Genomic DNA, 21,846 nt, shown 5'->3' on the forward strand with positions numbered 1-21,846 from the left:
AAAACTCGTATCTCATCGCGGGGACAAATCTAAAAGCGTTGTACAATATACAATCGGGATTGCGCGTCTGAAAAAAAAAGCGGGATAGTCTTTTTTTCTCGCTGTATCCTCAGCTTCATCTCAACGCAAATATGTTTTCAGCAGTTTTATTTGCTTATTCATATTTTTCCTTGTTTATTTTTCAGATTATTTCAATCGTTATGAATTATATGCATTGTAAAAAGATAATGTGTAACAGCAATTTTTACTAAACGCTCCGAAAGTATTTTTATGATATTATATATTTAGAAGCAAAGAAGAAATAAGAATGATGCATAATTAAATTTATCGGGAAGATCTAAGGTGTAAAAAAATTCCAATATATTGCCTCAGGCACCTTCGCGCATCACGATGTACTTTATATTATCGAGAAAGGGGCGCGTTTCCGGTCGTTGTGTCTAGAACCCAGCATTTTCGTGTAATGCCTCTCGCATCTCGCGGGGGCGAAGACATCCTCTCAGGGAACAAGGAGGAGGACGAATCGTCGAGTGAGCGATTCAACACCGGCGTCGTCATTACAGGCGCGTTGCATAACGTGTCGTTGACCACGGCTGGATTACTCACGGCTCTTCCTCGCGTGACCTTGGATCACAATCGAGCCTTCGGTGTGCGCGCCCTTTGCAGACTGGTCGGCCCCGGTCGGTCGGCGATCCTGAACCGATTGTCGGGCGATCATCGGCGACGGCGCGGGGAGGGCAATGTACCTGGTTGCAGCGAGAGAGCCGGTTGCAAACCGAACGGACTATTTGGAGAACAATGGCGCGCCAGTAGTATCCCGCGCGCGCGTGACTTTTATGTTTTCGCAGAAAGCAACGGGGATATGACGCATCTCCGTCGAAGCGGAGATCGATCTCTCCGGCGTCGAGTTGCGAACTTCGGTCGCGTACTCGCACGCGGATGCGCGTTCGCTTGCGGATGCGTCCGTGGAATGCGACGCGTAGAACGCAGAACAATGACGCGGTGATATTTCGCGTCCGCATTTCTGATGGCTCCTAACGCGCTCTGAGAGATCTGGCGATCTGCCGGCGTTTAGATTTATAATTCCCGACGATGCATACCGCTGATGCAGGTGGTTGCTGCTTGGCAAGATGACGCGATGCACGATAGTTTCTGCATGCAGCTGCAACTATGATGTATCTTGCAGCAGGCTTTCTGTGGATAATCGCTCGCTGGCAAGATAGATCTTTGCTTTAAAATTTTATTAAATTTCATTAAAGTTAGTAAAATTCTTATTTTTCTAGAAATAATTACGACGAAGCCGAGATGACTTGGGAAAAATATTTTATACAGTTTGCAATATGTCGCTCATAATTCTGACGCTGGAAAAATAATGAAAATGTTAAATTGCGACGTAAAATTTTTAGTTGCTGCAAGAATGTTGTAATAACACATTTGTACCGTGTAATTGTTTTTTGATTGTGTCGGAGTTAGCGCAGTGTTCTTCGCTAGTTACGGTAATAGTATCCCATCCTGTACTTCAGTATCTAATCTTCCACAGTGGATAATAGGAACCTAAAAGATCGTTGAACTTTAGCTGCATCTCGAAGAGAAATTCGCAATTGTACAAAGAATGCAATTCCATGCGTGACATTTAATACAGACGTAACGTCTTGCGTTCTTAGACAGAGTACGTAGAAAAGGAGTATTTAATGACGTCATTTTTGAAGTTTAACCGCACTCGCCGGCTAATGGAAATGGCGTGTTGCATTTTATTCTCAAAAGCAACGACTGCGGGGAATTATGATTCATGGAAACGTATATATTGAAATTAATTCTTACATAAAATCGCATAAAAGTGCAGGATTTAATCTTAATTTAAAACGCTGCAATTATCGGATCGGAAATTTCTTCTCGTATAAGAGCGGAGTAATAAAGATCCTCGGCTCTCGCAAAGTGGAGCGCGTTACAAAAGCGTTCTAATTAAATTCTCGCGATCGCAACATTACATGCAATCGTGTTCTTTTCTATTTATAATCCCCGCTGCCGTCCAGATCGATCAAGTAACGTTGAATGTTTAACGCGCCACTTCGCGTAACGCGCTTAATTCGATTCGCGACGCGATCGCGAATCCGAGGATCCTGCATAATGTAGCCGCGCCTTCCGTTTTCGTGCGAGCACCAATTAACGAAAGCGAATTAGTATCCGGCGTCGGAGATATCACGTAGCGTCTATTGCCCGTACATTCGCGCGAATGCAGTTTTTCCGACGTCGAAGTCGCGGCGACGTGAAAATTTCATTCGATCGAACGACGTCGCGCGACGTTCGTCTTCAGTCCGAGAGTGCAAGAAACTTGAAAAATGCATAGAACGACGTATGCGCGCCGCTTGCGGCACTTCAGGAGTTAATTGAGACGGAAGAGAAAGAGAAGGAAGAGAGGAGTAAATCTTTATAGGATTCGATTTGTTTGCACAACGTCTCAATCGGAGGAGTATTTTCGTACAATTACGAATCGACAGAAACGATTGTTTCAATTAGCACTTCTATCATCAGTCCGATTATTTGTATCTTCTCAGTTCATTATCCATCGATAAGCTTTGACGGAATATCGTTTACTTCGAAAAAAAACATTAAAACAATTGTGTGTGTCGATAAAACAAGGGTATAATTTCGAGACATATATTTGTTTTTCTTACACGAGTTCGTGTAATATTTTGTCGAGTTTCTCTGCGAGAGAAACCTCATTTTTAGTAACATATTTCAGATAGTGGGATATTTATGCACATATTTCATATTTACGCGGCGTAATTAGTAACGTTTCACTAACGCATAATGCTATTAATTCAGCACAGCCTAATAAGTCGCGAGTAATTACGGCCACAGAAAAACAGATACACTCTCTATCGAGGCGAAGATCAGTTTTCACTCTGTCACGGAGTGAATAGCGCGAAAGAGAGTACGTCGTGCAGCACGATAAGCTGCGATAGCGGCGCATACAGTATAAAATACAGAGTGCATTTCCGAAATGCGACCGCAGTGTAACTGCAGTTGCAAAGAAGATATCAAATACGGAAGCATAGAGCGCGGAAAAAGCATTATGAAAAATGTTGTCGACAATTTGATCTCGCCACTCCAATCTGGGGGGCACCTGTCGATACAATAAATCTGCGTCCAGCAGCTGCGCTCATTTGCGGCGGGCATGAAAAAAGCATCGCGCTTTTCTCATTAATATCGCGCAGACTGTATTCGTCGTATTACTGCGACGTTGCGAAACGAGACAGGAAACTAGCCTGACAAAGTTAATTCCGCCGCGAAACTCGTTCCGCGATCGTCCGCGATCCGCTCGCTTACATCGCGCAAATTAAATATCCGCGGAGATCGGCTTATCAGGCATCAACTTCGCATTAACGTCACACCATTCTCGATACAGCTCGCGGCGGGCAACTATCATTCGTCAAAGTCAATTTCGCCCCGCAGCCAATGGCAGAAATTAAACTTCTCCGCGTCCGGTACTTCCGCAATAACATCGCGCAAGTACTGCTGCAAAATTAAAAGCTTGTACCGAAACGAGTTTCCTTTTAGAACATCGCGCAGACGTTGATCGCGTCTGCTGTGAAACTGTGTGAACTATTGAAACAATAAGTATTTTTAAATCCCCAGGTCGCTTCGCGCAAATACTGCTATTTTTCTTTTCGGTATCCGAGACAAAAATTTGATTATGCGCTTTCTGTGCTGATGGAAACTCAGCTGAAATATTGCTAAATTCTCATGAAATATTCCACAAAACGATTTAATTATCTAATTTGATTGTCTATCTTTTTTATTTGCGCCGGCGCTGCGATACTGAAAAACTAATGCGGAACGAAGTAAAAGTTCTATGTTTAGATCTAAATCAGAGAATCTGTCAATATCTTACTTCTCTGCTATATTATAAATCCAATTATCTTCGTTTTTCATCCACGTCAGCGCAGTGTAGGGAAAGCTATGAACTGGGTATTATTTCTGGTCCGACTGCAAAATATCACTTCCATATATATATATATATATATTACATTCTCCGTTCGCGGCCGGAAGTGTCACACACGGTAGGGAAAAAAGATGCGCCCGGAGCGAGCGCTCCGGCATCTCGCCTAATGGAATTAGCTTCCTTGCAGGATACCCGCGACGCGCGGAGAGATCCTGCGACGGATCGGTCGCGTCGGCGTCGGTGTCGCTTAATTAATAAAATAAATCAGCCGAGCGCACGCTCTCCTCTCTCTCTCTCTCTTTCTCTCTCTCTCCGTGCGCTCTCTGATCTCTCGGAGTGCGACGACCCCGAGCATTAAAGCGCGCGAGCGAGCGACTGACTGACTAACTGGCTGACTGACGTGCGCCCGACGTCGGGCTGATTGTCAAATTACAAGAGATCGGGAATACCTGATGAAGTATGTGTATACTCCGTCGAAGGGAGGGGAAGGAGGGGGTGGCGAGACGCGGGGAGGGCCGGGGAGAGGAGCGGCGCGCGGCGTCGCGACGCCGGTGTCGGCGATCGCGCAGAATCCGGCGTCGCCCCCACCAGACGACGAGCGCCGTCGATCCCTACCCCTTTTCCACCTGCAACCCTTCCGCGACGGTTGAGCGTTACGTCATTCGAGTCCCGGACTCCGGCGGCGACCGTGGTCCTTCACTTCCGCTTCCGGCTGCCGGTCACGCGGCCTCTGCGGCGGAGAGAGATCCAGTTCTGTTACCAGGTAGAGGCGGCAGCCGCGGCTGACTGACGTCCGTTGCTCTCTCGGCTTCCCTCCTGCGCCAAGGCTTCGCTCCCACTCGCGTAGCTCCGCAGCTCAGCCGACTGCTTCAACCTTCGGTCCGTATTCTTGACCTTGTCTATCTATCTATCAATTCGCGAGAAACCAGACGTCAAAAAAGCTTGGGCCAAGCTTTGAGCCGATAGTTTGAGTCGACTCGCGCTGAGATCGCGTTCAGTTATCTCCCTTTCCGGATTATAAACTTATAATACTCTGTGTAGATAGCACTGTGATCTGTTTGTAGAGGTAATTCTATTTGTAACGTTCTGTGTAGATGATAGTCTTATTTGTTTAATTTTGCAGTCAAATCAATCAAGTTTTCGATGCAATCGACTAAGCTTTCAGGTTCCAATTTGAAAATTTCAATATATTTATTTTTTCAAATACTCACACAATTCTCTATCGATATTAGATATAAATTTCTTCAGATATTGATTGTAATTTATTTTGACGTATATTTTTCTCGGCAAGATATCTGGTTTCTCATTACCGTATTATTCTTCTTGCATGCTTTATTTGTCATAGAATTTATTTTAATTGCATGCCTGCACGTTATTGTGTATTCTTGTATTTAAATTGTAGAGATTTCCGTAAAAAAATTAGCGATATAAAGCTGGCTGGAATAGCATGTTGTAAATGCATGGAATTGTTTGACGTGCTGATCGATAAGGGACTCGATATCGTTTTTCGAAAACATTACAAGATGAAAGTGAAGAAGTTGACAGTGGTAGATTGCAGAAAGTCGTAAGATACCTGTTGCGCCATTGCTTTGGGGCAAGCTTGACCGGCACGTTTGCCCCGCAGCAAGACTGTATTTCTCCTCGAATAACTATGTTATTCAAATATAATGGCGCTACCGCTATCACGTAAAATATTGTCTAATCTACATTCCAAATATTTTTGTTCAGAGATAACAAAGTCCTTCGTGCAAAATATTACTGCGCCAAGGCGCAGTAATCAGAAACTGACCATCCAGACGAGCGTATTTTTGTTTTAGTCCGCTGATGCAAGTATATCACGTTGCCTTGTAAAGGTGCACTGATAATCACAAAAAACCGCATCTCCGACAAATTTCAATCTTCCTCGTGCAAAGCCTCGCCGATTCATCGCGTTTCGATCGCGATGCCTCGCCGTTATGCACTTCGTGCAACTTCCGATAGTTGATTACGGTAAAAACTAATGTTCGCAAAGAATCTGGAAGTTTTTAGATGTTTACAAGCTGAAAGAATCTTTTAATTTTCTAGATTATTCAAGAACGCTTAAAACGTATGTAATAGCATATTTATGAGACACCGTGTATGACGAGTCGAGAGCGGCTTCATATCGAAAAACCGTCAGCATTGTCAATCAGACTCTCGAGAAACAAGCATCACTTTCTCAAAAAACGCCGCCCGTGATTGATTTTCTCCGTTGAATTTCGATTTCCTTTCCTTTTGGTCGTCTGCTTGCACATACGTGTTTTAAAAAATGTTAAAAGACAAATATCGGAAAAGCTTCGAATTTTGATAAGCTCGAAGCTTGATAAACACTGTATGTGTTGCGATAAATCCATAACATAAGGATATTGACAGGATATTTAGTAATGGTAAGCCGCAAATGGACTAATATTGCGGTTTTCGCAGATTGCGCAGGCGTCCACGCAATATCCGAAAGCTATAATTGAGATAGAATTCATATTAGTGGAATGCTATGTAGGCATTCGATATATATCGCTTTTGTGGCGGCGTGTAGCAGCGTGCATCAGCCATAACGGTTCTCGGATTGTTCGTACAACGTTCGGATAATTCATTTTATGAGATACACGAGAACGCGCCTCTCCTTGCTGCGATCGTAACGATCCGCTCGAGTACCTCGTAGATTTAATATTTTTCATACTTAACATATCTTTTCATTTATTCTAATACAATTTTTCAGCCTACATATATATGTAGTGCAATTCCGATAAGATAAAGATAAAAAGATAAGATAGAGAGAGAGAGATTTGCTATATTTGCTATATTTTATATATATTTTTTCATACGCCTGTATTTTTTGGAAGCTCTTAGAACAGTAAACCGCTGTACTCCGGCTTTGAGAAGAAAACGAGCAGAGCGAGCGTCTCGATGGAGAAAAATCAGGTGAGTGGAAGTCCGTAGGGATAAGTTCAAAATGGAAAGGGATTTACTTTTCACGTGAAGCATCGATTTAAAATTGGACGTGAAACGTAGTTACCGATATTGCCTCTCGACCGGCTGAGAGATTGCGATAGCGAGAGGAAGAGGGAGAAAGAGAGCACAGAAGAAAGAAAGAAAAAAAAAAAACATCGCTGCCGGAGTTCCTCCTCATCGACGTCCGATACGTGCGATGTAATAAAATTATGATCGGCTAGCCCTTCCATCCATTCGTCTCAATCATTTCCTCACGAAGATTGACGAGCCGCGGTGTTCCCGCCACTTCCGATTCTCTCCTCTTCATTCGACACTCGTTCCCGCCGTCCTCTTTTCTATTTTTTTCTTCTTTTTTTTTCACCCGCAAAACTTTTATTGCCTCGCGATTGATTTTAAAGTCCCATTATAACCGACGTGATACTTGCGCGAGCTCTGAAATTAATTTCGGTTTTCGTCCGCTCAGATTCCCGTCACTCCTCGCCGCGCAATAAAGACACCGGTAGAATGGGTAATAAAACGCGATTGGTGTAATCGCGATCGTTAATCAAGGTACGCTTTAATTGCAGGACTTTGCGAGACTTTCGCCGGAATCGTCCGAGCCGCTGCGAGCATCCTGCGATCTCCTCGACGGAGCTCTTTATGCTTTTGATTGTTGCTCAGAAAGCCTTGTTTCCGATACTGGCTTTCGGGCAATAATCATAATCACGGAAGAGCTGATTATCATCGCTGTCTGCTGATAACATCTGATTTACAGCGACTTTTAATGTTGTAGTTTTAATGAAAGTGAATCTCGTACATTTGCGTCTTCGTTCGCATATCTGTAAAATAAAATTAAGAACTAGTTTTAGTTTTAGTTATATTTCTACAAACAACAATGTACAAATTTACATTTTGTATATATTATATCATATTTCTGCACACTTAAGCATTGCGAAACAATGTCTGTAAAAAATATCCTACATCGATATCTTAGACTGTTAAGATAAGATGCGTCACGATTATTTTCTGATAATCGTTAAAACTTTTTAAAACGCTTTACGCCTTTATACGAAGCGAATGTAGCGATTGCAGCTAACATATCTCGATTCTTCGAGCTTGTCAGTCACGTCTATCAATCTTACCGTATTAGGAGTCGCAGCGTGGGAATTTCGCGGCTAGCGTTATTTCGCGAGAAAGCGCGCTGTGCCAGAGATGGTTACGATCCCTTTAATTACAATCATTACGGCGCATTATAAAATACGACGTATGTCTAATATTTCCGTAAAGACGTTAAAAATAATTACAGTTCACGCTTACGATCGTCGAGCAGAGCGAGTAATAAGCCAAGTGAATGAATCGCCCCGTTGATAATAAATGGGATCAGCGACAAATAATGATACGCTTATTCACTAATGCGGCAGGTTTCGTGACGCAATCTTTTAAGCGAGCGGATGTCTCTATAATTGTCTCCGTCGTTTTGCGTTTTTATTTTCATACCCGTGTAAAGTGTTCGGTAAATTATAATGCCACCGAAAAGGAGCGATACTTCATGTAATAATGTTTTCTTACGCAAGACTTAGCTTCCCGGAAAATCGATAACCGACTTCTCTCATTATAAATTTGTTACAAATATTCCTGTATTAATAAAAACTTGCCAGTCTGAAAGTATATATACGTCGTTAATGAGAAGGATTAAAAAATATAAAACTAATATCTTAAAAGAAAAATTTAGAATGCAGTTATTTTCTGTTCTGTTGAAAACAACGATTTCTACAACAAAGGAGAAAGGAAATTGCAAACGCAATTTGAAATGCAATTCCTGACGTAAAGGTTCGACAATGTTGCTGTATGACAGGAGTAGCGTGGAGCTTTTATACAAAAAATAAAGCAATGAATTTGTAATCAAATACGCATATGGTATTTTAATTATAACTTTGATAGACGGAAAATAGGCAGCCGATGTTGGCCGCGGAATTAGTTAAAAATTTAATTCAGGGGAAGCATGAAAGGGCATTGTTTCTGCAAATTTTAATGGGCTGCAAACTGCGTGAGTGTTGTTTCGATATTACACAAATCTAACTCTGGAAATTATAATTATTATGCTGGAAACAAATATTCCAGTTGATTATTTCGTTCCTCGATATGCATGTGAAATACAGCATGAATAAAAATTGCATAAAATAATGAAACACGTGCGATATAATATCTATTATATTATTCTCGTTAAAACTAGTATGTTTTAGCAATTTTTTTTTTACCATTATTATATTTTCTTCTACTGTAATCTAGTGCTATTTAATCTTGTTGTAATTTTTGAAATGTTTAAGTATGAAGTTATTGTATTAACATTTCTGCGAATTTTCAAACTGGCCGAATATTTTAATGCAGTACTTACAACAACTGCATCATTAAATAGCTTTTAAAATAAATATGAGAATTTACCTGATGAATCCCAGGCTTCGCCGCTTATGTTTACATTTATACACGGTACCAATAAACCTCCCATCTCCATTTAAAAGTCCTCCAATAAATCCCTCGCACAATTACGGGCCGTGCATAACGCGAATTACCGAAATATCCCAAATATGAGGAATATGTATTTTTATTTCCACTCTTTTCCAATAAACTCAATATTATTTTTAAATGAAACAAAAATATCACGCGGGAAAATCGATATATCATAATATAAATTAAAGTAAAAAAAACATTCGCGATATCACAACCAACCACTTTGTTCAATTTATCTCGATGCCGGAGATAGCGAGGGATTAAACTTCGAAGGATGCATCAGGCCACGTCAGACCTGCCGGCTGCAAAGTTTCTTCAGCTTGTTTCGTATTTTCTCCGTGAAAATTATACAATTTCTGATGCGCGTCGATGTCGGTACCGACAGTGCTTCGCCGTGAACTGCCAAAAAGTCGGCGCAACGAGGGTCGACAGCCAGCATAAACGCAGTCCGAACACCGTTCGAGACGAGGAATAAACGGCGGCAGCAAGAGACGAGTCCGGCTACGATGCATTATTTAAATTTTAAAAGCCCCTCAAAGTGTCGGCTTAATTCGCCGGTCCTTTACCCTATCTCCAGCTGCACGGCCGAAAACGCGGGAAGCCGGCGAGCGAGATAGCGCACACGTTGACAGGATGCACATAGATGTGCATAATGCACTTGTTATCGTATGGCTCGGTGAAAAATTTGTGTGATGTCGATACGCCAAGAAGCTTATTTTTCAACTTAATTATGATTATTGAAGGTATCATTTTCACGAGAAAAATGAATAATAAAATAATCGTTTAAGATAACATTTGACAGAGAAAATGTAAGTAATTTTATTAAATAAACGTGCAGAATATATGACTTTCTAAATTTTGTTATAACACATTCACGATCTCTTTACTTAATTTTACAGCATTTGAAAACCAAATTAAATTTTAAAATGCACTTTGTCATTTTATTATTTTTTTTATGTGAGATATATGTAAAGCAAACGCCGCTGATGAAATTCTTAACCACAGTTTGGGCTGACAAAATCTTCCATTATTCAAATAGATCAAATTACAGTTTCAAGATTTCCATTTCCGGAAAAAATAATAATAAAATTTCTTTAAAGATAATTCTGTAGTTTATACATTTTTCGGGGATAACAAATGACACGATGAAAAAGAACTTTCGAATTCTGCGCATTATCGCCGCTAAAATCACGTTCAATGAGACAGGCAAAATGCAAAAACGATATGCATATCGCATTTCGCGACCGACAAACACGTTCGCGAATGCGAAATCTGCATTCGTCACCGAATCGATCTCATCTTTCCATATAATTGCCAATATAACCAGCGGTGAGGAGGAGGCGCGCGACTGTGTACGTCGGCGTATGTGTCGCGCGAATAATCGAGTATACACGTGCAGCCCGCCCACTCAGACACAGGCGCGCGAGTGCAGGAGAATCGCGGATACATACGCGGATATGTACATGGAAAGCTGGAAGCAGGTTGACAGATTGACGTTCGGTCGCGCCTCGTTCAGCCCAGCGCCCGATGAATATTTCAGGTGCCCGGCTTCACCTGTCAGCCCGCGGGATGCCACGCGGCGAGGGAGAAAGAGCGAAAGAGAAAGAGCAGCCGGTGGCATCAGCAGCAGCAGCAGCAGCAGCAGCAGCGGTAGCAGCCTGGCTGCTTCTATGTATAGGGGAGCCGTGCCCTGGCGAACTTTCGACCCGAAATGACCCGAGAGAGGCGAAGAAGATGCAGACTACGTCGCCATGGATTTCTACCTTTTCTATCTCTTTCCTGCCCTCTCTTTCGCCGTCGTTTTCCAGCGGCGATGATGAGTCTAATTTCAGAGTACCGATCGATTGTCTATGAATACCAGAGGATTACATATTTATTTGCACGTGTCCCAATTCGCTCGCCCACCGCCTGCTCGAGGGACGCTGGGGATATAAAAGACGAAGTCGCGACGAACAGATGCACCAATCGCTTGTCGTCATTCCCGTTAAAATTTTCGTGATATTTGCATCATCGTGATATTTGCGACAGTTAAAACTTCATTGCCTAGTGCCTAGTCGGCACGGTTTATAATTGTATAATCCACTCTACATTTTAGTTTCTACGCTGAGATAAAATTAAGTACTCGATATCAAAATCAATACACCGCAATGAATTTGCAATGAATTTCGTATTGAAATTCATGATGTTTTAAAATGGATTACCGCTGTTAAGAATGCAGTAAATTATTCAAAATGCATCAACTATTTATTATCATTCTTCTTAAAATTTTAGCAATTTTATATATTGCATAATCAATATGTGATGTGCAATCATATATATGCAATAATCCGTTCTAGAGCCTTAATATTTTTCAGTTAAAAGAAAAAATTACTATTAAAATAAAACAAGCAAATATCTCGCTGCTCGATATCGAAAATTTTACAAAAATCAATATGCTATATCAGTATGCACTCAATTTTTCATTGAAGTATTCATTTCATATTAGTTCAAAGTGGTCTTTTAGCTTCCTTAAAATAACAAGGTTTTATATATTATAAATTGAAATGCAATCGTTTGTACTCTTTAAAATTTAGCAGAATTCGTTCTGTAACAATTAGTACAATTAATTTTATGTAGTAACGTAATCAGCATTATGTGTGCAATATATAATTTAATTTATACTTTTGACATTTCCAAGCTAGAAAGAAATGATTCTTGAAATAGAATAAACAGGATCAGATCAGATTACTCGATATCGAAAATCTGACCGAAGTCGCAATACACCTTATCAGTTATCGATTTTTCCACTGAAATTCATAATGTTAGAAGTAGACTTCCAGCACTTTTAAAATAAGGGCTTCATATTATATTCAAGATGCCCTACTGTCTCTGAATATTAATTTTCCATCGATCGATCCGACGTCGTTCTATTATTAAAATCTGCCGGAGATTTGCACGTGGAGCCGTCTTAAGTGGTTCGCCGATTATTCTTACTCTTAACTGCATAACCGTATTAGATATAATTATCCGAAGATGATATACGTCGGGCTAATGCAAATTCGCATACAAGATAAATGACGCTCCGCGGACGGCTTGTACAGCTAATGTGAGATGATTCTACGTTGAATCCGTTATGTTCACATTACGGTCGCATATCTTGACTACATTAAATTAGCGCGCGATAACTTTGGGGATTTAATGTGATTGTAATATTATCTCGAAAGCATAATAAAACTTCTATGTTCCGCGCGCTACCTCGTGATATAAATCGTGTATTTACAGTTCGAAGTATATGAAACCACGGAAAATACACGTAAGAAAGGAAAATGGAGAAACCAAGAATTGGCAAGCTGATTTATCGTCGCTGCACAATGTTTCGCGGGTATCTCGCTTCTCGCGGTCTGTCTGTGTGTTTGACATTCGGTGCCTTACGATGACCGGCTGAAATATGAGCCTTCACGTCGCGAACGTCCAGCCGGTCCGGTCCGCCACGGCGAAGTAGAGGAACTGGATTTCCGTCATAGACGTGTGCACGGCACAAAGTTGAAATTGGCACTCACGATGGACGCCCATTGCGCTTTCGCTGAATATTCATGCGCCACGGTAAAGGGTTATTGAACCGCTCAAGTCCGAGCCTTGAATGAGCCGCGCTACATAAAGATCGCGAACAATCGCCGATTGAAAAAAAAAAAATATTCGCGATTCGCTCCAGATATAATTATCCGACTCGGAGTAATAAAAGCGTTTCACGTGGAGGACGAACGTGTCGCTGGCATTTTACAATAAATTATTTTGCGCGAACAGTATTATGTCGCATTGATTTACGAGGAATCATTAAAATTATTAAAAAGTGACTAAAATTGCAAAAACAACGATATAAATAATATAAATTTAGCTTTTAATTTTAAATATTCTCGCTGTTTGTCAAATGAATGAATTATCGATATGGAATATAGAGACGGAATAAAAATAACATCTCAGAAAATAAATTAAAAATGTAAAGAAAATTAAATACAAATTAAAGGAGATAAATTAAGCATTGATTTAAATAGTTCAACATTCTTTTTGCAATGTAACAAACTCAACTTGCATCATAAAAAAAAGTAAAAAATATTTACGGAGTGTCATCATATATTTCAGTCCCAAACAAGCGTCATCAAGTTAATTCTTAATTAATATTGCGAAATTACTGCTTTGCGGGCTAACAATAGCACGCTTAATTTGTGCTTTTAGTGATACACGACATCTCTATTGGTATCGTAAAATAGCATTGATTTCACATCGTCTGTCGTCGCAGAAACGGAATGTGCACCGCTCGCGAGCGTTGGCGTAATTTTCGTTAATTAATGAAATAGATTAAAACACGGGAAAGCGCTCTCGGCGCTGCCGGACGCGGTCGTGTTAGTTGACAGCGCGAAAAGATATAACGTCGTCTGCATATCCGATGCAGATCCATTTATAACGTCTGCCGCATCGCGCGAGTTTATGCAACTTACATACTAAAAATACTTAAATAATATCAGGCTGTTAAAAACCCTGTCTATCTTTAATTAACGACTGCTAATGATCAGTCATTGTTTGTTCATTCCATTCATCGGCAAGGCATTATGTTGTTTATCTTAGCACGTTATATAATGTATTTTTATGCGTTTTGATACTAATTTTATATATTTCGTTTTTTGCGTGTTCACAAAAAAAAAAATGAAAGAAAATCTCAACAAATTTATTAATTTTTTAAATTTATCTTAAAATTTGTAATATAATTTTTCTTGTTTAATTATAATTCTGCATTAATAATGAGTCATTTCTATAATTCGGTTAATAATTCATCGGTGTTTCTTTTTGTTGTCACTCAATAATTCAGCAAAAATGATTAAAGTATGTATTATCATTATTATTATTATTGAAAATTATAAACTCAATTATGAAAAAATGTGTTTTTGCTCAAATGTTTGAAAATATTGCAATTGATTATTGAAGAAACAGTTTCCTATTCAAGGGTATTCATACGATGATTACACAAACGCGTCAGGTGTGTATGTAGCGGCAAAGTAGACGTTAAGTATTCCTTGAGGACCAAACTGTAGAGTTAGAGCTCACCATGGATAACAGTGAATCTTTAGAGAAACTCTATGCAGAGTCTTTGAAAAACGACAATACTTTTATGATTGAGACTACTGTGGTTACAGGTATGCGATTGCTTGTAAATTTATTTGCGAACTGTCGAGAAATCCACGTGTCCTTAAACATAACCTACAATAAATAATCTTTAATACAGGTTTTGAATGGGAAGCCTACGATGAGTGTAAGGAAAAATTTGGCAAAGATATGCAGGCGATCAAACGACGCGGAAGACTTTACTTTAACATAGATTGGGACCAATTTGCAAAAGTACTTTTTTAGATGTTTCATAATTTTTTAACATTTGGCAAGGATAATAATGCATTGCGTTATCCTTTATCGTAAACGTTGCAGGTTCAGGAAATGAGATCAATAGATAACATATTCATAATAGGTGACATGATAACTTTTGACACATTTGAAAATAACAAAGAAGCAGACTTGCAAAAAATTAAAGACCATGTACACAAAAGTGTGCATTTAGAGAAAGCTATGAATGCATGGAAAAGTGCAACAAATTTCTTGGGAAAGATTTATCCGACAATTGAAGAACATGCTGCAGAAAAAGAGAAAGCTTTAGCAATTAAAGTGGAGGAATTAAAGATAAGTAAAGAAAAAGATCCGCTTGATTGGGATTGCAGCGAATTAGAGACACCTAAAGGAAAGAAAAGGGGACAAGATCCTTCTGAATCCAAGGAAGATGATGTACTAAGATACAGAGTAACATGTGAGAGAAGTGGCAAACATGCTTTTGAGTCTAAGGATGTTGCTATGGTTATTGGAGGAGAATTGCAAGACAAATATCACTGGATGGTTGATCTTTCTATGTACCATCTAGAAGTTGTCTGCAAATTAACAGATGGTATGCAAAATAAAAATAAAATAGAATTTTTAAAGATTTTAATCTTTAAAAATTCTATTATACGAACAAAAAATTTATTATAAAGATTTTTTGGAATAATATTTAAGAAATAATTAATCACGTATTAATAAAATAAGCTGAATATTATAATTTATAAATTCTAAATTTTTTAGGTGAATTGTTAATGCATTTACGCGTGACACACGAATCCAAGCACTGCAGAAACATTGTTAACTTTGGGCCTACCACTCTCAGATCAACTATATGTTACAGCATGCTAAGACTGGCAAATCCTAAGTTAGGAGATATAGTAGTAGATCCCATGTGCGGAAGTGGCTCTATTCCTATAGAGGTATTGTAATATTTATAACAGAGATGTGACAGAGATCGATAATTCATGGATATTCATTCACATATTAAATTTCAGGCAGCATTAGCTTTCTCACACTGCTATGTCCTGTGTGGCGACAATCATCCCAAAGCTGTGGAAAAAACAAAATCTAACATGGATGTCTCGACAGCTGGATGTAAAATTGATCTCGTACAGTGGACTGCTGCAACATTGCCATTCAAGAATTCCTTTATTGATATTATCGTTACTGATATGGTATAGAAATTAATTTCTAAAAATTATTTTCCTTGTATAGCTTTTCAAAGTTCTTTTTTTTTTAAGAAAAATAAACGTTTATTAATTTGCAGCCTTTTGGTAAAAGAAGTGGAAATAAAACATATAACAAAATTCTCTACAAGAAATTTCTGATGGAACTTGGACGAGTCGTAAAAATAACATCTGGACAATTGGTTTTGCTTACCTATGATAGAACCAGCTTTAAAGAAGTAAGTTTTTGTTATAATTATATACAAGAATTTTTGATAAAGTAATATATTAATTAAACAACAAAATATTTTGTTGTAATAAAAGAATAAAATATTTTAGAAATAAATTAAATAATATTAAATTTAATATATATTAATTAAATTTTACTATAAAATTTGCTGACATTTTTCTCTATTTATTTCAGGCTCTACAGATAGTAGGTAAATTATTCTGGGTGTCTAAAACGGTTGGTGTAAACGTAGGAGGTCTTCACGCTGTAGTTTATGTTATGAATCGTACAAACTTGCTCTATGAACGTTTCAAACCATCAACCGCCAAACAGTATAATTTTCCGAAAAAAGAGAAAAACTCATCGACTAAGTTAGGAGCTTCAAATAAGACTTAAACTATTCTGTAGTTCATAACTGTAGTTTTTACCTAGTCTATAAGTTTCAAGTGTGTGATATGCATTCATATTTTTATATGAAAAAGTTAATAGAATTTATTTGGCATATAATTATGATTTATTTTTTTCAAAACAATTTTCTGCTAAATAATTCCAATATATAAAATTCACAAAAAGAACTTTCTTCTGCTTGTCTCCATCTTATGTCTGCGTCCCTGTATGATCCACTCATATTCGCCATATTTGCTGTCGAATGTTCCACGCTGCAGTGATCTTAATCTCAGAGTGAATCGTGGACCCAATTCTCGTAATTTTGGTTTTCCCGTTTTTGTATTAAATTCATACCTGCAGATTAATACAAATTTTTAGATTATATATAAATACAAATTTTAGATTATTAAATATAGTTTACATTTTAATGAATTACCTATGGTGTCTGAAAAATATGTAATCTCTCTGATTGTGAAATGTCACAGCTCTCCTCCCTTTAAACTCTGGTTGATAATGAAACAAGGCTCCTAGCATTCTGCCGATAGTAAATCCCAAACGTGTGGTAAAATTATTTAGAATAACTTCTGGTCTATGTTCAGTGATTTCTTTATGATTGCGCTTCAATTCTGTTGTTATTTTAACATTGTTGAGCTTGAAATGTGCTGTGGGACCTTCTGGCAAATGAATGATCAACATTCCGTCTAAGAATTATATAAGGAAAATACTTTGAAGATTAAACAACTTAAATTTAATCAACATTGTATAATAAAAGTATGTTAAATGTACATATAACATATGACTTATTTGTGAATCTCACTAACAGAAAAATTTTGAGTCTCTAGTAATTTCCTACCAGCTAAAAAATCTATTACATATAATACATGAATATCAGTTTACATCTGCGAAGAAAATCATGCATCAAACTGTTAGCATAATATAAGTTTATAAGGATACTTGGCTTGCATTGATCTTCATTAACAATTATTATGTCTGTAAAATCTTTAGCAATAGCACTTTTGACCATTTTCTTAACACCAGAACGATTTCTATAAAGTGAAATAGAGTTGGGTATTATCCGCGTAAGCTCCCTGCCAAAAATTCTGGTTTTTCTGTTTGGATTGTCAGCATATGTAATGAGGACTTTAGGTTCATATTCCTGTTTGTAATAAGCAGCAAACTCGTCGTGTTCACATTCAACTTTGAGCTCCTCGTTGTGCTCGTCCTCAAGATTGCCTACTATCATAGTCTCATCCTTCTCTCGCAGGCTCTCTATAGTGTGTGGCACCTGTTTCGGACCATCCTCTTGTATCCTCGTCTTTTTCGCTGCTTTCTTCGCCTTTGCTTTCTCTTTCATTAATTGCTGACATTTCTGATACCTCAAAGCTTTGCATTTGATATGATTAAAGTTACTATCAGAAGGCAGCAAAACTTCTGGAGGTTTGCTCGAAGTACTCGGTTGATTTTCGTCATCTTCTTCTCTAATACGACTGAAAGGATTCTTTCGCAAAGTTTTAATCTTCATCGTGCTGTATACTTTACTAAAATTATAAATTATAAAAGATTATATCCGCACTTTTAACCTATCGACTCTTTCGAAGATGCACGTGTTTACGTTGTACTGCGTTTACGAACGTCGTCTGAATGCAGTGATGCCACCATTGTTGCAGGGAAATTGGCAGTTGGCACAAAAATTGGATTGGCGTTCTTCTCGCCTAGTTTCATAAACTAGAATGCTGGTCCGTTCGTTTTAGCTATACTCTTACAATTCAGAATAAAATTTTACATTTAGACGCTTTAAATAAAATAAAGAAAATAAGAATAAAAGATATAAAGTACACATAACTTGTCATTTATGGAACACATTGTTGTAAATATACAAAATATTTATTTGCAGACTCGGCTATTCTTATTTTTATAAGAATAACAACTTGGTTGTATAAAAATAATTTATTTTCAACGTATTGTCTCTACTGAGATATAGAGTAATTAGTATATTTTCCCATTATTATGACATAATGCATCAATTGATAGAATAAGAATTTTTATATAAAGAAATCATATCAAAGATTTTTCAACTAGTTAGAGAATTTGCTTAAAATATCCGTTTTTTACCTTAGTTACATTTTATATACATTTATCTTAATTATAAACTTTATATACAATCATTTAAATTTCAAAACTATCCACAACACAAAAAATACTGCTATAGAAAAAAGAAATAAATATAAGATATAGTAATTGTGACCTGCTTTTGCTAGGCGCAAAACACGTCCTACAGAGCCAGATAAGGAACCACTTGTCCTTTCAAAATCATCATCCTGAAATAAATTCATATTAATTTTTCACATATAACCAATATTCGAAAGTGTGTAAATATGAAAAGCTGATCAACTAACCATTGATCTCAAGAATTTATCTTGATATTTGACTTCAGTGCCAATGTCAATAGATAATGATTTTAAGGCATGAATCTTGTCCTTTAGTTCTTCAGTCATCCTTTCATTCTCGTCTTCTATAGGACTTTGTGTAGATGTACTTGGTAATGGCTCGTAGCCATAGCCTCCTAAAATGAAAATTATGTAGAAAAAAAATTGTGATCACTGCATTTATGCAAGCAGATGTAATCTTACCCGAATGAGAACGCCGCATTTTGTTAGCAATCTTGATGGCTTAATAAGTAAACAAGTCTAGGAGAAAATTATTGTTCCACCAAATACCTTGAGAAGTGCAGAATTGTTTCAATATTCTGCATATCTGAAAATACATACCATATGATCATTATTTAATTGTTTTATGAGATGTTTCTAATCATTTATAAGAATGTAAACTTACATAATTAAAACGGAAATAGTATATTATAATGATTATTTCAATAAAAATACGTGTTGTCCATGCAAAACAATTATATCAAATGACGGTGACACTTGATCACTGAAGAATCTTTATTCTTGTAAAACATAACCTCAAGTAACACGATTTATCCACAATCTTTGTCCACGATTTTATCCATAATATACGATTTCTTATTTACCACTTACATAAAAAAATGCAATATGCCAGGGAATAGATAATAAAATAACAGTCGATATACGTGTCAACGTCAACGATTGCAATGACGTGTAATCCGAGGTATACGTCAGAAAGCTGTTTTTGCTCTCCAGTTAACCCAAATGTGTAGAAAGAATAGTAGTACCGGTTATCGCAATTCAGAAACTCAATTTTTAGAAGTAAATTTGCAATTTATTTTTGAGTGATTTTTAACTTTTTAAGTTGTAATAATCTTCCAAAACTTTAAGAAAACCGTGTGAGTTATTTCAGAATTTTTTTTGTAGCTTAACATTGTCAAAATCAGTATATGAGAAATATTGCAAGTTTATTATAGACTGGAAATGGAACTTTTGAAATTAACAGAGAAAACAAAAGGCATTTAGAATAATTTTTTTAGTTTATTTCCTATATTATATGTTAAATATAAAGGCACAAACAATAAGAAGTATCACTACTTTCTAGATTCCTACGGTATCAGTGTGTTTCGTACAGTTTTCTATGTTGATATACAGATAGTCATCTCATATCAACAATTGTTATAGAATTATTCTCGGAGACGGAGAAACACACACTTACGATAACGTTAACTTAGATCTCTCTTTCTTCTTTGAATTCGCTCTCGAACTTAAATAATTTAATTACAGTTATCTATTCACAACCCTATAAGAAAAAACGCTCAATTTATTTGTTCTTCTCTCATGTAAACCGAGAACGCAATTTCCAATATCGCGTTGACGATTCATTTGGGACTCCGATTAAATAAACGTACATTAACATCTCGATATCATTGTATATAAAGTTCTCGATATGAAAATTACTAACAAGTTCAGAAACATAATTTCCTTTATAAATTCTTCGACGCTCTTGCGTGTGTTTCACAACTATATAATATATATATATACCATTTTCTATGTATATAATTTTTCGCTATCTAACACTTGTATCTCGATGTAGAACAATAAGTACGTTTGATGTCGCTCGCGTATGAAAACGCTGTGAATCGTAGATTCTCACACAGGTATAACACATGTATCACTACATAATGTTTATCTACACACACTGGTGTACGATTACGCTATTGACGATTTGATCCCAAGGAGTAATTCAAGATTAGGCCTGAAGTTTGTGTACTACGGTGTATAAATTATAAATTTCGTAAAAAATTTGGATTATTCGATTGTTTATTTTGGAATGTTTAATGCCACAGAGTTAAAAAAAAAAAATAGAAACAAAAATCGACCGATGTTTCGCTGTGGACTGTCTTGTCATGTTAAACATTCTCTTCTCTCTACACTCCTCGCACTCTGCCTACGATAAAAACCGCGTTGCTCCAAAAATGTGCTGTACAATCAGTGTTGTATAAAAATTTACAAAGGAAAGATTCGTCAATTCCGACAGCACCTACGACGGGACTGTTACTAAAGATTACAGCTACGAACTAAATTACACGATTTTTTTCTACCGTTATCCTGAATAGGTATGTACAATGTTGAGCATCATCCGTGACTTCCTAAATTATACAGTAACCTCGTCGAGACGAATCGATGGTTAGGCAAGAAGACTTCAACGTATCGCTGTATGCATTCAATGGTCATGTAGATATGAGAATATAACCATAATTTATAAAATATAAAAAAAATCATATACAGAAAATTATATTGAAATGCAAGATTCCGGTTACACTACAGCTGTCTGTCGTTATATTCGAAATGAAAAGAAAACTTGCGATGGATGAAACTAAGAAGACGACTGTTTGTGAATTATTTGGCGGAATATTTCGATGTGTTTAAAGAAACGTTGGATGAGTGAAGACGTCGCGACGGTGCTGGACTAACTGGGGCCGACGGGGACGGTCCAGTGGGCGTCGTCGGTTTGGAACCTCTCCTGCTTCGTCTCAGAGTTGAGTACGGACTGGTGCCACGATTGACGTGCTCGTGAGCGTAGAGCAGCACGCCGATGTCCCGATTACCCGCTTCCAGAGCGATCTTCAGAGCCGAGCTGCCGTCTACGTCGACGATAGACGGATCGCAATCCGGATGAGCGAGGAGCAGCCTCACAATATCGGTGTGGCCGTGTTCCGCAGCGCACATCAGAGCAGTGCTGCCGTCCTCGTCCTGGATATTAACTGCCGCACCAGCATCCAAAAGCAGCTGCGTCATATCTTTGCGCCCGTGCGACACCGCCAACATCAGCGCGGTTTGTCCGTGCTGTACAAAGGAGAATAA

At 37.9% G+C, this 21,846-nt stretch overlaps 4 protein-coding genes across 9 annotated transcripts in view; 1 reads left to right on the forward strand and 3 right to left on the reverse strand.

Annotated features, from left to right (window-relative positions):
- Positions 1-14,392: 14,392 nt before the first annotated feature.
- Positions 14,393-16,693, forward strand: LOC105671675 (tRNA (guanine(6)-N2)-methyltransferase THUMP3-like). The gene is made up of 7 exons (XM_012366029.2): positions 14,393-14,565; positions 14,655-14,767; positions 14,852-15,359; positions 15,533-15,711; positions 15,787-15,966; positions 16,059-16,196; positions 16,382-16,693. The coding sequence occupies exons 1-7, from the start codon at positions 14,478-14,480 to the stop codon at positions 16,580-16,582; spliced, it is 1,407 nt and encodes a 468-aa protein (XP_012221452.2). The 5' UTR covers positions 14,393-14,477; the 3' UTR covers positions 16,583-16,693.
- On the reverse strand, positions 16,678-18,352 carry LOC105671680 (probable ribosome production factor 1). Its single transcript, XM_012366035.2, has 3 exons — positions 17,528-18,352; positions 17,010-17,274; positions 16,678-16,927 (listed from the first exon to the last, which is right to left on the reverse strand). Exons 1-3 carry the CDS (start codon positions 18,093-18,095, stop codon positions 16,750-16,752), a joined length of 1,011 nt encoding a protein of 336 aa, XP_012221458.1. The 5' UTR covers positions 18,096-18,352; the 3' UTR covers positions 16,678-16,749.
- Positions 18,353-18,505: 153 nt separating this feature from the next.
- On the reverse strand, positions 18,506-19,769 carry Bet1 (blocked early in transport 1). Of its 2 annotated transcripts, none has more exons than XM_067353040.1 (4): positions 19,612-19,769; positions 19,204-19,327; positions 18,970-19,136; positions 18,506-18,891 (listed from the first exon to the last, which is right to left on the reverse strand). In XM_067353040.1, the coding sequence occupies exons 2-4, from the start codon at positions 19,220-19,222 to the stop codon at positions 18,736-18,738; spliced, it is 342 nt and encodes a 113-aa protein (XP_067209141.1). In that variant the 5' UTR covers positions 19,223-19,327; positions 19,612-19,769; the 3' UTR covers positions 18,506-18,735. The 2 variants fall into 2 exon arrangements, with proteins under 2 accessions (XP_067209141.1, XP_012221459.1); XM_012366036.2 differs by having other exon boundaries at positions 19,406-19,769.
- A 230-nt stretch (positions 19,770-19,999) lies between these two features.
- Positions 20,000-21,846, reverse strand: part of Kank (kank) — a 34,984-nt gene continuing 33,137 nt past the window's right edge. For all 5 annotated transcript variants that reach the window (XM_067353021.1, XM_012366022.2, XM_012366023.2 and 2 more), the window contains one exon: positions 20,000-21,828. In XM_067353021.1, coding sequence (XP_067209122.1) covers positions 21,382-21,828 — 447 coding nt within the window. In that variant the 3' untranslated portion in view covers positions 20,000-21,381. The remainder of the gene's footprint in view (positions 21,829-21,846) is intronic.

This window comes from Linepithema humile, chromosome 4 (genome assembly GCF_040581485.1).
Source record: "Linepithema humile isolate Giens D197 chromosome 4, Lhum_UNIL_v1.0, whole genome shotgun sequence".
Classification (NCBI taxonomy): Eukaryota; Metazoa; Arthropoda; class Insecta; order Hymenoptera; family Formicidae; genus Linepithema; species Linepithema humile.